The sequence below is a fragment of the Vespa mandarinia genome, chromosome 16, assembly GCF_050613455.1.
Source record: "Vespa mandarinia isolate Hongniang chromosome 16, ASM5061345v1, whole genome shotgun sequence".
Classification (NCBI taxonomy): domain Eukaryota; kingdom Metazoa; phylum Arthropoda; class Insecta; order Hymenoptera; family Vespidae; genus Vespa; species Vespa mandarinia.
The window spans coordinates 1,885,113-1,898,832 of NC_140825.1; the positions used below are offsets into that span (position 1 = coordinate 1,885,113).

The 13,720-nt window shown below is 29.5% G+C and overlaps 2 protein-coding genes across 6 annotated transcripts; one reads left to right on the forward strand and one right to left on the reverse strand.

The window, feature by feature from the left end:
* Positions 1–5,776: 5,776 nt before the first annotated feature.
* Positions 5,777–9,105, reverse strand: LOC118442116 (outer dynein arm-docking complex subunit 4-like). 3 transcript variants are annotated; one of them, XM_085661905.1, is made up of 3 exons: positions 8,899–9,105; positions 8,401–8,571; positions 5,777–6,482 (listed from the first exon to the last, which is right to left on the reverse strand). In XM_085661905.1, the coding sequence occupies exons 2-3, from the start codon at positions 8,515–8,517 to the stop codon at positions 6,180–6,182; spliced, it is 420 nt and encodes a 139-aa protein (XP_085518031.1). In that variant the 5' UTR covers positions 8,518–8,571; positions 8,899–9,105; the 3' UTR covers positions 5,777–6,179. The 3 variants fall into 3 exon arrangements, with proteins under 3 accessions (XP_085518031.1, XP_085518030.1, XP_035723221.2); XM_085661904.1 differs by having other exon boundaries at positions 8,401–8,618; XM_035867328.2 differs by lacking the exons at positions 8,401–8,571; positions 8,899–9,105 and adding an exon at positions 6,800–8,077.
* Positions 7,850–13,199, forward strand: LOC118442117 (START domain-containing protein 10). 3 transcript variants are annotated; one of them, XM_085661906.1, is made up of 9 exons: positions 7,850–7,874; positions 10,079–10,189; positions 10,272–10,492; positions 10,681–11,011; positions 11,088–11,235; positions 11,316–11,468; positions 11,545–11,669; positions 11,732–11,854; positions 11,973–13,199. In XM_085661906.1, exons 4-9 carry the CDS (start codon positions 10,856–10,858, stop codon positions 12,075–12,077), a joined length of 810 nt encoding a protein of 269 aa, XP_085518032.1. In that variant the 5' UTR covers positions 7,850–7,874; positions 10,079–10,189; positions 10,272–10,492; positions 10,681–10,855; the 3' UTR covers positions 12,078–13,199. The 3 variants fall into 3 exon arrangements, with proteins under 3 accessions (XP_085518032.1, XP_035723223.1, XP_035723222.1); XM_035867330.2 differs by having other exon boundaries at positions 7,851–7,874; positions 10,833–11,011; XM_035867329.2 differs by lacking the exon at positions 7,850–7,874 and having other exon boundaries at positions 10,049–10,189.
* Positions 13,200–13,720: the final 521 nt, after the last annotated feature.

Sequence of the window (13,720 nt, forward strand, 5' to 3'; positions counted from 1 at the left end):
TTTTCAATTATGTTTTCAATTGTGTTATTTATATGTTATTTCCTTTTAATTATGTCTTTAATTATGTTTTTAATTATATTTTCTATTATGTTTCTAATTATGTTTTTCATTATGTTTTAATTATGTTTTTAATATATTTCTATGAATTATGATTTATTAGTTTTAGGTAGGACTCATGGGATGGTGCATGCTGCTTCTCTTTTCGTTTCTTTTCATAGGTCTCTTATCTATTTATGTATATTTTCTATTTGTATTTTATATATGTGTATATATATTATTTTCTGTTTTATATATTTTTTTGTTTTTTATTTTCTCTTTAACTTTTTATTTTTCAGGATAGATCATCGAGGGATAGGTTCATCTGCGAATGAATGCGTCGTTGCCTGGCTGGATTCATCATCGATTTCTATACGCGAATACGGGAAGGATAGGAAGAACATTAGCGCGCGTGTCGGCGGGCACAGGCGTTGGTGTTCTCGGGCGCGATTAAACTTCGTTTGATTGTTCGAATCGAAAACGCGAATTGTAGAGTAGAGTCATCGTTTTTCTAACACTCGTGTGGGTGTTCGGGCGCGATTAAAGGTCCTACCGTGGACTTCGTTTGATTTCTTCAAAATTTCGATGGGGGTACTTCGCGAATTTCGGCTTAACAGTAGAATCTACGTAATTATAACACACACGTGAGTGTCGCGACGCGATTAGTATTTCTAAGGAGTGCGCTTTGTTTGTTCGAAATTCGGAAAGCACAAATTCAGACGTGCTTAATTATCCGTTATGTCTGAAGTGGACGGTGCAATTGGTGGAGCTATCTGTAAGAGGTGTGTTGTAGCTAAGCTACGCATACCCTGTTAGTTAAGAAGCCAGTGCATTGAAGCGGAAAGGTATAGCGGATCGGTAACGCGGAACGCGGATTTTAGAGTAGAGTCACCGTCAGTCCGTGGGTCTCCACATGCAGCAACTTCCACGTAGTGAGACCTGGGTCGGTATTACTTGCATACTCTAATTATAGAATCTTTAACGCAAGTATTACTGAGCGAATGGCTGCATATTTTTTTACTTTTCCAATATCTTTTTAATCTAATTCCAACTGAGCATTAATATTTTTCCACTTCATATCGCTAATAATACTTCAAAAGAAGAAATATGGCAGAAATCTATTGTACTATAATTTCTCAGAGAAACGAAAAGGAAATTTCTCTATCACACTTTAATGTCCGGTGTCATTTCTATTTTTTCTTGTTTACTATCATTATAAATCCTTTATAAATCTCGGGTGGGACCCATGGGAGTGCCCCATGGGAGTGGGCCTCTGTGCGGGTTACTGTCTCAGTATCTTAAAGACCTGCTTCTCTTTTCTTCTCTTTCTGGGGCATTCTTTTCTGTCTCATATTTTTCATTCTTATTTGCTCTTATTAATTATGATTTATAAGTCTCGGGTGGGACCCATGGGATGGGGACATGGGTGTGGGCCTCTGTGCGGGTTGCTGTCTCAGAATCGTGTAGAGTTGCTTCTATTTTCTTATCTTTCTGCAGGTTTCTTTTCTATCTCATATTTTTCTTCTTTAGTTATGTTTTTAATTATGTTATTAATATGTTATTTCTTTTTATTATGTCTTTTCAGATTTATTATTGTCATTTCTTCTTAATTATGTCTTTTCAGAATATAATCATGTTATTTCTTTTTAATTATGTTTCTTTAATATTTATTTATTTTGTTTCTTTCTAATTATGTTTTTAATTATGTTTTCAGTTTTGTTATTAATATATTCTTATTAATTGTGATTTACAGGTTTTAGGTAGGATCTATGAGATGAAGCGGACTGTTGTTTCAGCAGCATGCAGGCCTACTTCTATTTTATTAACTTTCAGCAGCTCTATTTATTACTCATATTTTTCATCTATAATTATGTTTTTAATTATGTTTTTAATTATGTTATTAATATGTTATTTCTTTTTATTGTATCTTTTCAGAATTTAATTATGTTATTATCTTTTAATTATGTTTCTTTATTATTTATTTATGTTATTTCTTTTTAATTATGTTCTTATGTTTTTAGGTTTGTTATTAATATACTCTTATTAATTATGATTTACAGGTTTTAGATAGGATCCATGAGATGAAGCGGACTGTTGTTTCAGCAGCGTGCAGAGCTACTTCTATTTTCTTATCTTTCTTTTATTCATTTTCTTTTTTTCTTTTTCAGGATAGATCATCAAGGCATAGGTTCATCTCTGGTCGAATGCGTCATCGCCTGGCACGATCCATCAACGATTTTTACGCGGTTACGGGAAGGATAGGAAGAACACTGGCGTGCGTGTCGGCGTGCACAAGCGTGGGTGTTCTCGGGCGCGATTAAATTTCGTTTGATAGTTCGAATCGAAAACGCGAATTTAGAGTAGAGTCACCGTTTTTCTAACACTCACGTGAATGAACGCGGGCGCGACTTAAAAGTCCTACCGGGGACTTCGTTTATATTTGCTCGAATATTCGATTAGATTACCTCGCGAACGCGTTTTTTAGAGTAGAGTCACCGATTTCCGAACACTTGCGTGGGTGTCCGGGCGCGATTAAAAGTCCTATCATGGACTTCGTTTAGTGTTGAAATTCGGGGTGCGCGAACGGTTTACCTTGTAGTGCTGTACATAGCTGGCTGATGTTATGACAATCCTCATATTTGGTAGCGGGGCGGAAATCCCGACAAATATCATGGAAAGTCTAAATACCGGTTAGCATATGTCACTTTGGATTTCAACTTAGAGTCACCGTTATTCTAACACTCACGTGAGTGTTCGCGTGCGCGATTAAAAGTCCTACCGGGGACTTCGTTTTGTTGGCTCGAATATTCGATTAGTCTATTTAGAGTAGAGTCACCGTTTTCCGAACTCTTGCGTGGGTGTCCGCGCGCGATTAAAAGTCCTATCATGGACTTCGTTTTAGTGTTGAAATTTGGAGTGCGCTTCGGATTTCAACTTAGAGTCACCGTTATTCTAACTCTCACGTAAGAGTTCGCATGCGCGATTGAAAGTCCTACCGGGGACTTCGTTTGATTTCTTCGACATATCGATTAGATTACTTCGCGAATTTGGATAGAACAGTAGAATCTACGTAATTATAACACACGTGAGTGTCGCGAACGCGATTAATGCGCTTTGATTGTTCGAAATTCGGTAGCACGTATTCAGATGTGCGTAATAATCCGTTATGCCTGAGGCGGAGGGTGTCGAACGGTTAAGCTTTCTGTAAGTGGAGTCCCTGTAGCTGAGGCTAGATACTTCCTGTTAGCTTTGTACCATGCCCAAGGTATCCGAAGCGGAAGGTATAAGGGTCGGTATCGCGGAACGCGGATTTTAGAGTAAAGTAGAGTCACCGTTAGCCCGTGGGTCTCCACATGCAGCAACTTCCACGTAGTGAGACCTGGGTCGATAATACTTGGAAAGATTAATTGTAAATTTTTAAATACAAGTATTACCGAGCGAATGGCTGCATATTGTAATACTTTTCCAATATCTTTTCAAACTAATTCCAACTAAACATTAACATATTTTCATTTTATATAGGTAATTGTACTTCAAAAGAAGAAATTTAACAGAAATATATTCTACAATAATTTCTTAGACAAACGAAAAGGAAATTTTTCTATCTCTCTTTTACGTCCGCTGTCATTTCTATTTATTGTTATTTACTCTCATTAATTATCCTTTGTGTATTTCGGGTGGGACCCATGGGAGGGGCCTGTGGGGGAGGGCTTCTGTGCGGGTTGCTGTCTCAGCATCATATAGAATTTTTTCTCTTGTCTTATCTTTTTGGGTCTCTCTATTCTTCTCTTTCTGGGGCTTTCTTTTCTATCTCATATTTTTCTTTTTCAATTATGTTTTCAATTGTGTTATTTATATGTTATTTCCTTTTAATTATGCCTTTAATTATGTTTTTAATTATATTTTCTATTATGTTTCTAATTATGTTTTAATTATGTTTTTAATATATTTCTATGAATTATGATTTATTAGTTTTAGGTAGGACTCATGGGATGGTGCATGCTGCTTCTCTTTTCGTTTCTTTTCCTAGGTCTCTTATCTATTTATATATATTTTCTATTTGTATTTTATATTTGTGTATATATATTATTTTCTGTTTTATATATTTTTTTGTTTTTTATTTTCTCTTTAACTTTTTATTTTTCAGGATAGATCATCGAGGGATAGGTTCATCTGCGAATGAATGCGTCGTTGCCTGGCTGGATTCATCATCGATTTCTATACGCGAATACGGGAAGGATAGGAAGAACATTAGCGCGCGTGTCGGCGGGCACAGGCGTTGGTGTTCTCGGGCGCGATTAAACTTCGTTTGATTGTTCGAATCGAAAACGCGAATTGTAGAGTAGAGTCATCGTTTTTCTAACACTCGTGTGGGTGTTCGGGCGCGATTAAAGGTCCTACCGTGGACTTCGTTTGATTTCTTCAAAATTTCGATGGGGGTACTTCGCGAATTTCGGCTTAACAGTAGAATCTACGTAATTATAACACACACGTGAGTGTCGCGACGCGATTAGTATTTCTAAGGAGTGCGCTTTGTTTGTTCGAAATTCGGAAAGCACAAATTCAGACGTGCTTAATTATCCGTTATGTCTGAAGTGGACGGTGCAATTGGTGGAGCTATCTGTAAGAGGTGTGTTGTAGCTAAGCTACGCATACCCTGTTAGTTAAGAAGCCAGTGCATTGAAGCGGAAAGGTATAGCGGATCGGTAACGCGGAACGCGGATTTTAGAGTAGAGTCACCGTCAGTCCGTGGGTCTCCACATGCAGCAACCTCCACGTGGTGAGACCTGGGTCGGTAATACTTGCGATTTATCGAAATCTTATTTTACATTATGTAGCGCAAGTACTACTGGGCGAATGGCTGCATATTGCTTTTCTAAAATCTTTTCTGTCTAATTTTAATTGAAAATTAAAATATTTACATTCCTAATCATATTTCAGTAAATAAATTAATTATTAAAGATAAACAGAAATAATATTATAGACCTCCAAAATAATTCTTTAAAGAAACGCTCTGAAAGATTTTAATTTCTTCATTATTCTCATTGATTTTTAATTGTTTTCATGTACGCATTGTTCTCCTTTCGCGCTTGTTATTCAAATTTTGTCCATACCTGTCGTTGAAGTTCCAAAGTTCGTAAGAAGAAAAGCCTTAAATAGGAATTCTTTTTATCTATGTGAAGTCTTCCTCTATTATTTGAACGCTAATAATTTTATATATCTATATATATATATGTACATATGCAAGCTTGGATAATGAGTCTTTAAAATCGAAAGATCATTATCGGCTTTAGCAAATTTATAAAATTAGCTCCAATTATTTTTTTCCCAATCATTGGTAGAATCGTTTTTCTATTCTATTTAAATATGATATATTTGATATAAATGTTGTTTGGACATCGATTTTATTGACGCATGTTACCATAGTATACTACAAAGGAAAACATTTCGCCTGCCATCTAGATAGGTCAGTTTTATTTGCACCTTTTTTTCATTTGCAGCTTCATTTGTATATGGATTATTGATTCTAAAGGAAATAATCTAACATTAATTTTTCAAATAACGTACGTCTTTGAATGAATATTTTATTCATCTTAAAGTAGATTCTAATTCACGAAATATATATCTTAATAATACGATATACATATACCTTAATACAAGTAAATAATATTTTATATACATTTAGAGAAACTTTTTTTTATTATAAGTTTAATTTTATTAAAAATTTTATAATGTTACATATAGTTTAATTCGTACTAATATGCATGTAATTATTTCAATTGGATTGTGCATCTTACTTATGTAAAAATTACATAGCATACTACACAATCATAGATTCAAAATTGATTTTGATCTGATTTGAAATAGAGCTTTGAATTTTAATCGTCGATAGGATATACATATATGTATATATGGTTATCTATCTGCAGGGGTTCTTCTCACATGCGCATGTAAATATTATCAGTCGGTAGAAATTGTCTTTACATAGACATTCTATTGTTAAAGCAATTCAATCAAACGAATCGTCGAACGTATATTAATATGAACAAATGTTTCGAATAAGATGTAATTAAATTCTAAATTTTATGAAAAACAGATATAATAATAGATATATTAAAATTAAATATTTCAATAATCACTGTTTAATCATGATTTAATATATTTCGTATCGCATCTTTCGCTTTCTGTACTCCCAGTCGAAATTGTCCAAATTCTGGTCTCATTCTCATTCCACGATAATAATATACCAGACTCATCTCAAAATCTCCAAGATAATATAAAGCTTCGGCTTTATAATAGACCGCACGAGCATTTATCGAATCTTTTAATTTACATTGCAATGCAGTTTCAGCATCCTGTAATGCATTTTGTGGATTGCCCAATAAAAGATAACACCTGCTTCGTGCTATCAATGCGTTAATATCATTAGGACTCAATTCCAATGCCTTGAAAAAAAGAAATATAAAATATATATATATATATATATATATATATATATATATATGTGTGTGTGTGTTTGTATAAATAATATTCTTTTTTTTTGAATCAACTATAATATATCTTAAATAAAAAATGTTTCACACAGAGAAAACAACGGTAATATTTTTTCTTGTAAATTCTGACGCGTTTAAGAGATAAAGAAATAATTTAGTTCTATTTGAGAGTAAGGAAAATAAAAAGAATCTAACACATAAGATGTTAAATAATTTAAAATGATATTATTTTTGAATGTTATATGAATATTTGAGATTTTTCATTGAACCTTATTTATAAAATTAAATGCGACATTGACATTGCCAAGTCGCATTTCTCGTTTTCCTAATTCTAAAATAGAACCCGGCTCTGCCACATCTGAAAGTAATGGACTTTTAATACGGTCTAATCGCTTTTTTTGCTTTAAGGATTGTTTAATATCTTTGCTGCCCATATTAACGGCAGCGGCACGATCTTTATCCGTATAAACTTCTTCCTGACGTTGAGCAACATTGTTTCTCTGTTTTATTCGAGATTTATGCATTTGCACTTGAACTTGTATGAATGACGTATCAGTTTTTCGTATAAATCGTTTATTCGTTTTTTTTATTTTATTTGTATCACCACCATCAGTCGATTCTCGATTATCAATATCATCGTTTTCTTCATTTTTTCCAAGGCAATGCCTCATATGTATTTTCTTATTTACATTCTTAAATTCTTCGTTGGATTCCTTCGTATCAATATCATCGACGCCAATACTTACGAAGCTTTGTAAAAGACTGTGTTCGTGTAACGTAGGATTTAATATATCGTTTACCTGTAATTCCACAGAATTAAATATTGATGTATTATACTCGTTATTTATCTCACTCATTTTCTTTTTTCTTCTTCGTATTACTCGTTTACTTTACTTGTATCTTAGTAATAATATTTTTTTACACAATGTTTTCTTTTTTTTTTTTCTTTTTTTTTCCCCCCTTAAAAGTTAAATACATATACGCCACGTATACATAATAAATACGCGATATTTAATTTTCTATATTATAAATTAATTATTAAAATACAACAAACGAATTTATCTAGCCAAGAACCATTTTGTACAATTAACACGATACTCCATAATACACCTGTGGGTTGAAACCATTGGTACGTGTGATTATCGACACCTTTACAGGTGGCTTGTTGCCTTAGAAACAGTCAACAACACGTCATATTCCACACGTCTCTATATGACGTGTAACTAAGTATATACATACATATATGAATTTTCCTTAAATAGCCTTGCACCTTCTATTCCAAAATCAGTAGCTATTGGACACCCTTCTGGGTTACGTTTAAGTGATACTGTTATTCACGAAAGGGTAAATATATATTCTATATAATTGATGTTTAATGATCATTCATTGATTGAGAAAATTGTTGTATTTTATGTCCTTTTAATCATTTTCAATATATTTTTGTATTTTGATTTCGTTAAATCTTTAAATATATTTATTTATCTTATCTTTTTTTTTTCTTTCTTTCTTTCTTTCTTTCTTATACAGATACGTCAAATTTATAATATTATTTGTAATTAATTTATTTCTTATTATTTCATTGTAATTTAATTTATCGACGATTAATCTATTCATGACACATTTCGTATCATTAATATAAATTCAAACATTTTATTTTTTTTTAGTTTCTTTTTTTTCCTTCCTTCTTTTTCTTCTTCTTTTCTTTTTTTTCTTTTTTTTTTTTTTTGTACAATTCTATTTGTTTTCTTTTTCTTCATTTTCTTATTATCAATTGTCACTGTTATTTTATTGTTATTATTCTTCCTTGCTCCCGAGATTAAAATGCTTATGATATTACGCTTATTATTTTTCTACAATTATATTTATTTACCTGATTATATAAAAGCATAGCTTCATTGTAATTTTCACTTTTTACATGAACCGCAGCCTCGTCTACTCTTATCTTAGCCTCAATAATATTTGTTGAACGTTTCACCTTTGTTGGCATCCTTCAAATCGATTCTTTACAATCATGTGATGTACATGATGCACATGATCCACACTTGTTGATATAGAATATAGAATGGAATGTTTTAAATAATATTATCCCTTAAATAAAATATATCGTAATTACGAACATTTATTTCGACTTAATTCTATACTTACTTTATATAATATAAATTATAATATATTAATTAATTATTGTTTTTCGATATTGATTTTTTAATTTAAAAATAACGCACATATATATATATATATATATATATATATATGTATATATAATAATGACCAAATTTCATATCGTATTTGTGTATAAAATTAATTTCATAAAAATTAAATCATACAATGGCTGACCATGCCAATTACAAGGAGTATCGAATAAACTTACAATAATAACAGTGTCCATTCAATATTAATTCGATGTACATCGATTAAGAATTCTTGTATATACTTGTTATAATATCTCTTTTTTTTTTATAAATAAACAAATTATCACTTAATAAAGATAACGTTTAAAAAGGCTTAATTATTTTCAATTATGATATCAATGCTTTGATTACTGACGCATAAGTATTCTGGCTATACTTTACGTAACTTCCCTACCGCTAGGATTAAAAAAATAATCAATAAAGAAATGCTAGAAGGAATGAACGAATCGGCACATTGAATCTTACCCAATCATACTTGTAAACAATATTGTCAACACGAAGCTAACTTCACTTTGGTATTATTTAAATCCCCCAGTAATAATGTATATACATAAATACAGACGTATACATGCATTATCAACTCTCATCAATATTATGTATTAAAATATTAACGTTCGTTTAACAAAACGTTTAATTTGTTTTTTTTTCTTTTTATGAATAATTATAATATCTCGAAGATAAAAAAGAAAAAGAAAGATTTTACTTTTCTTCATAATTACTATTTCTTTTATTTCTATCACATAAATCATCACGTATATATGTATATAGAAGTATATGAAATTATTTATTATTTCTTGTTATTTTTATGATTTTACACTTACAAAGAGTTATACAAATCGATATAGAAAATTATGTTTGAGGTAAGTATCGAAAAATATATTATAATTTCTTTGATAAAATATTTAAATTCATTTTTCTTCACCTTCTAGCTTTTCGATAGCAGAATAAATAAGGATAAATAGGAGTAATTTTTATTAATAAATATATATCGTTATCTATTGTAAATTGACCACATAACCTGTTAAACAAATATTATATATTAATATAATATTTTGTAAAGTTTAAAACTTTTAAATTAGTTTTTCCAAGAATATATTTGATAACTAAGTAATATATAACATATAAGTATGTAGTACGTAGAAAAGGATTCAAATGTACCAATCAGGAACGTTGATAAGTAAAGAAATGTTTGCCGATTGGTGATCTTTCAGTAAGTGCGCGAAATTTCAAATTCAATTACGAAATGACTTGTTTACAGAGCAATTATTATAAATATCATTAGAAACTTATATTATGATTAATGACTGTAAAATAAAATTCAAATAATTTTAATCATTTTAAATTTCCTTCGCAATGGAGAAAGCAATATGGCGGAATTATAATTGGTACTACGATGGCATATGCTGGCTTTATCTTTGGAGACGTAATCTTACGTGTCACGAATTAATGTTTTATTAATATAAAAAGAAGGTAATTATAATAATACAAAAGAATAATATATCAGACATTACAATTTTTTTTTTCTCTTACACGTCCTGGATGTTATTTGCAGGATGTGAACACTAAAACTATTTATCAACTAACCTGTCAATTCTGCGCCGTATCGGTGCGACAGGTATAGTTTGTCAGCTTTTGTGATGAAAATTGTCGATGAGTTTTGTAGAATTGGCCTAGTCATTATAATTAATAACGAACATTTTAAGATAATGTTGAAAACGATATGATTTGACTGTCATTATTTTAACACAATAATTTCCACCTGTCGATGAAAAGGTTAGTGTGTCATATATTTATATCTTTGCCTATCTCTTTAAATGGAGAAACATAATTCGATGTCTTTTCGATTATAAACAGAATTGAATGGATTAAATGATATTTAATGATGTTAAAATAATAATAATAATAATGATAAATATAATATTTTGATATATAAAAATTAATATTTTTCTAAATTCTTTTAGTTTCTAACAAATTAATGAATAAAATTTGTGTGTATGTATGAACATATGGTTACACACGTGATATACGTAATGTGTACACAAACACACACATACAAATATCAATAAAATTAATATAACAATTAGTTGAAGCACTATTCCAATTATTTTTTTAGAAACTTAAAAAATTTTATTTAAAATGGAGATTGGTATTGTTAAGATCGCAGAGGATAAAGATTTTGAAAAGTTAAAACAGCTCTATGATAATAATAATGATTGGAAATTAGATTATAATAAGCCCGATTTGTCCGTTTGGACAAAAACTGTTCCTGGTATTAGTTTTAAAATGGTAAAGGTAAGTTATTTAATTAAGTTATTTTATAAAAATTAAAGTTACATAGAATATTATACTGGGAATTATTATATTGTAGATTAGAACAAGATTTTCTGATGTTATGCCAGAAACCTTATATGATGTTTTACATGATCCTGACTATAGAAAAGTCTGGGATACTCATATGATTGAATCAAAAGATATAGGATTTTTTAATCCAAATAATGACATAGGATATTATTCCAGTTAGTATTATTTGATTTTAGATTATAATTTATAGTTTATATTAACAATTGTATTAGATATGAATGATTCGAATCTTTAGTGTCCTGTGCATCTCCATTGAAAAATAGAGATTTTATATTACAACGTTCGTGGCTTGATACTGGAGGAGAACAACTTATTATAAATCATTCTGTTTATCATAAAGATTATCCACCTAGGAAACATTTTATTAGAGCAACATCATATTTAACAGGTAGAATTTTTATAAAGAAATAATTAAAATTCGTCACTTATCATATCGTCATGTATAATTAAATAAAATATTCAAGGTTATATCGTAAGGCCTTCACGAAATGGAGATGGTTCAGAATTGGGTTATGTATCTCATACAGATCCTCACGGTAAAATACCTGTATGGTTAATGAATAAAGTTACCCAAATATTTGCTCCAAAGGTAAAATATTTCTTATCTTAATAAATCATTCAACTATAAAGAATTTATTAAAATTAAAACAGATGGTGAAAAAGTTACATAAGGCTGCTTTGGGATATCTAGATTGGAAAGTCCAAAATAATCCTAATTATAAACCATGGCACTTTCCAGAACAAATAACAGCACCACGAATACGAATAGAGGATGTAAGTTTGTAAATTATCACATATTTGTAGAATAGGATATATTTGTTTTCTTTTTATTAATAGATGGATATATACCATTAAAATTAGAATCTAGCTAATATTCGATTTATCATTATAGTGCGTTAAATCTACAGAAGAAAAAAATTCCAAAGCTAATTATGTTGATGAGTCTGAATTAAAAGAGATACCTCATAAACAATCTACAATAATGGACAATGATTAATATCTCGTAGTATTGATGTAGATCTTTGCATAGATAAGAGTAGAACTATATAGTACAGTCTGTTAGGTACACACTTGCAAAGTGCAAATCATGTGTACGTTTTTGAGAGGACAAAAGTTTATGATGTAACTACTGAAGTTTTACACTCCGCATTGCGCCTTGTTGGCTACTATTTTTAAATGATGATGTTATAAAGGACAAATTTTATCATGGCCTGCTTTACATTAAGTGCTAATTTAAGCTTTTTATAAATGAATCCTACGTATTGTTATAATATAAAATATAGTTCTATCTATTTCCAAAGAGAATTTAAAGAAATGCACAATATAGAGAATATATAGTTATCACTTTGATCTCTTTACTACGTACATTTTCTGAATATTTCAGAATTCTTATATATTGCATTTATATTAAATTATTATACATGTACTTTAACTAATGAAACCACCTATCTCATATATTGTGTGTTTCTCATTATTTATTATTAATATCCTCTTAACAACTGAATAAGTAAAGATTGTTTGTGCCAGCTATATATACTAAAGCGTTATATTTTAGAGTAATATACTGTGATTATAGTGCAAATAATCTTATTATGTTTCTTGTTGAAACAGAAATCAAAAAATAGCGGCAACAATTTTACAACAATTTTCTTCCTCATGGCAAACATTCCGCCAATAGTGTTCATAATTATTCTATTAATTTAAATAGCTTTACATAGAATATTATTATTATCTAAAACGAAGCTTTTACACATTTATTCTGAATCCTAATTTAAATAATCTTAAAAAAATCTTATAATATGTGTGTGAGTAAAGGAAAAAAGATAAATGTAGTAATTTGTTAAAAATATTTATAGTCTGATAATATTATAGTCTGATAATAATGTGCTTCATATTGGCAAAAAAGTGTTATGATAAAGATTTCAATTTAAAGAAGACTTATTCACAGATTGTATTATCGTCTATTAATGATAAAGTTTTTTACAATATTTAAATATTATTATATATACACGAGTTTAAATACTGTATCTAAAAAAGTAAAGTGAATTTTTTAAGATTTATTATCAACATAATTTATTCATTTTATCGATTTCCATACTTCTTTACAAAAGAATGGTTTCTAAAATCAAACTTAAGCGACCTAAATATATATATATAGACATATATATATATACATATATGTCTATTATACTACATATATATATACTTTGATAATGAATCTGTATTCAACTATTAAACATATATTATTATATTAAATGTTATTTTTTTCTTGTAAAATAGTTGTTTCTTATTCAGGTTATATTAACATATATATATATATATATAATATAAATCATTGTAATATCATATATAGTCTGTACAAAAGTTAAAGAAATAGAGGTTTTCCACAAAATTCTTCATAATTTATAATATAATTCCTATATCCTAAGATCAAAAACATAATGAAACTATGAGCGCAAAGAACAGAAAAGAAAATGAAGAAAAAAAAAGAGAAGAAACACGGCGAGAAAAAAGAAATTTAATATATTTTTATATTTGTATACTTTATTTTCATTAATGAATTTGTTTATGTATACATTTCTATGCACTTGTATATATGTATGCATTTCTATGCATTTATATATATGTATGCATATTTAT

Bases quoted from the DNA above. Each gene is read 5' to 3' on its own strand.
- LOC118442116 (XM_035867328.2), bottom strand. From the start codon at position 7,387: ATGAGTGAGATAAATAACGAGTATAATACATCAATATTTAATTCTGTG. The intron at 6,483-6,799 runs GTTCAATGAAAA...CTTTTTTTCAAG, and splicing joins CATTTAATTTTATAAATAAG to GCATTGGAATTGAGTCCTAA.
- LOC118442117 (XM_085661906.1), top strand. From the start codon at position 10,856: ATGGAGATTGGTATTGTTAAGATCGCAGAGGATAAAGATTTTGAAAAG. The intron at 11,012-11,087 runs GTAAGTTATTTA...ATTATATTGTAG, and splicing joins TTAGTTTTAAAATGGTAAAG to ATTAGAACAAGATTTTCTGA. The intron at 11,670-11,731 runs GTAAAATATTTC...AAATTAAAACAG, and splicing joins CCCAAATATTTGCTCCAAAG to ATGGTGAAAAAGTTACATAA.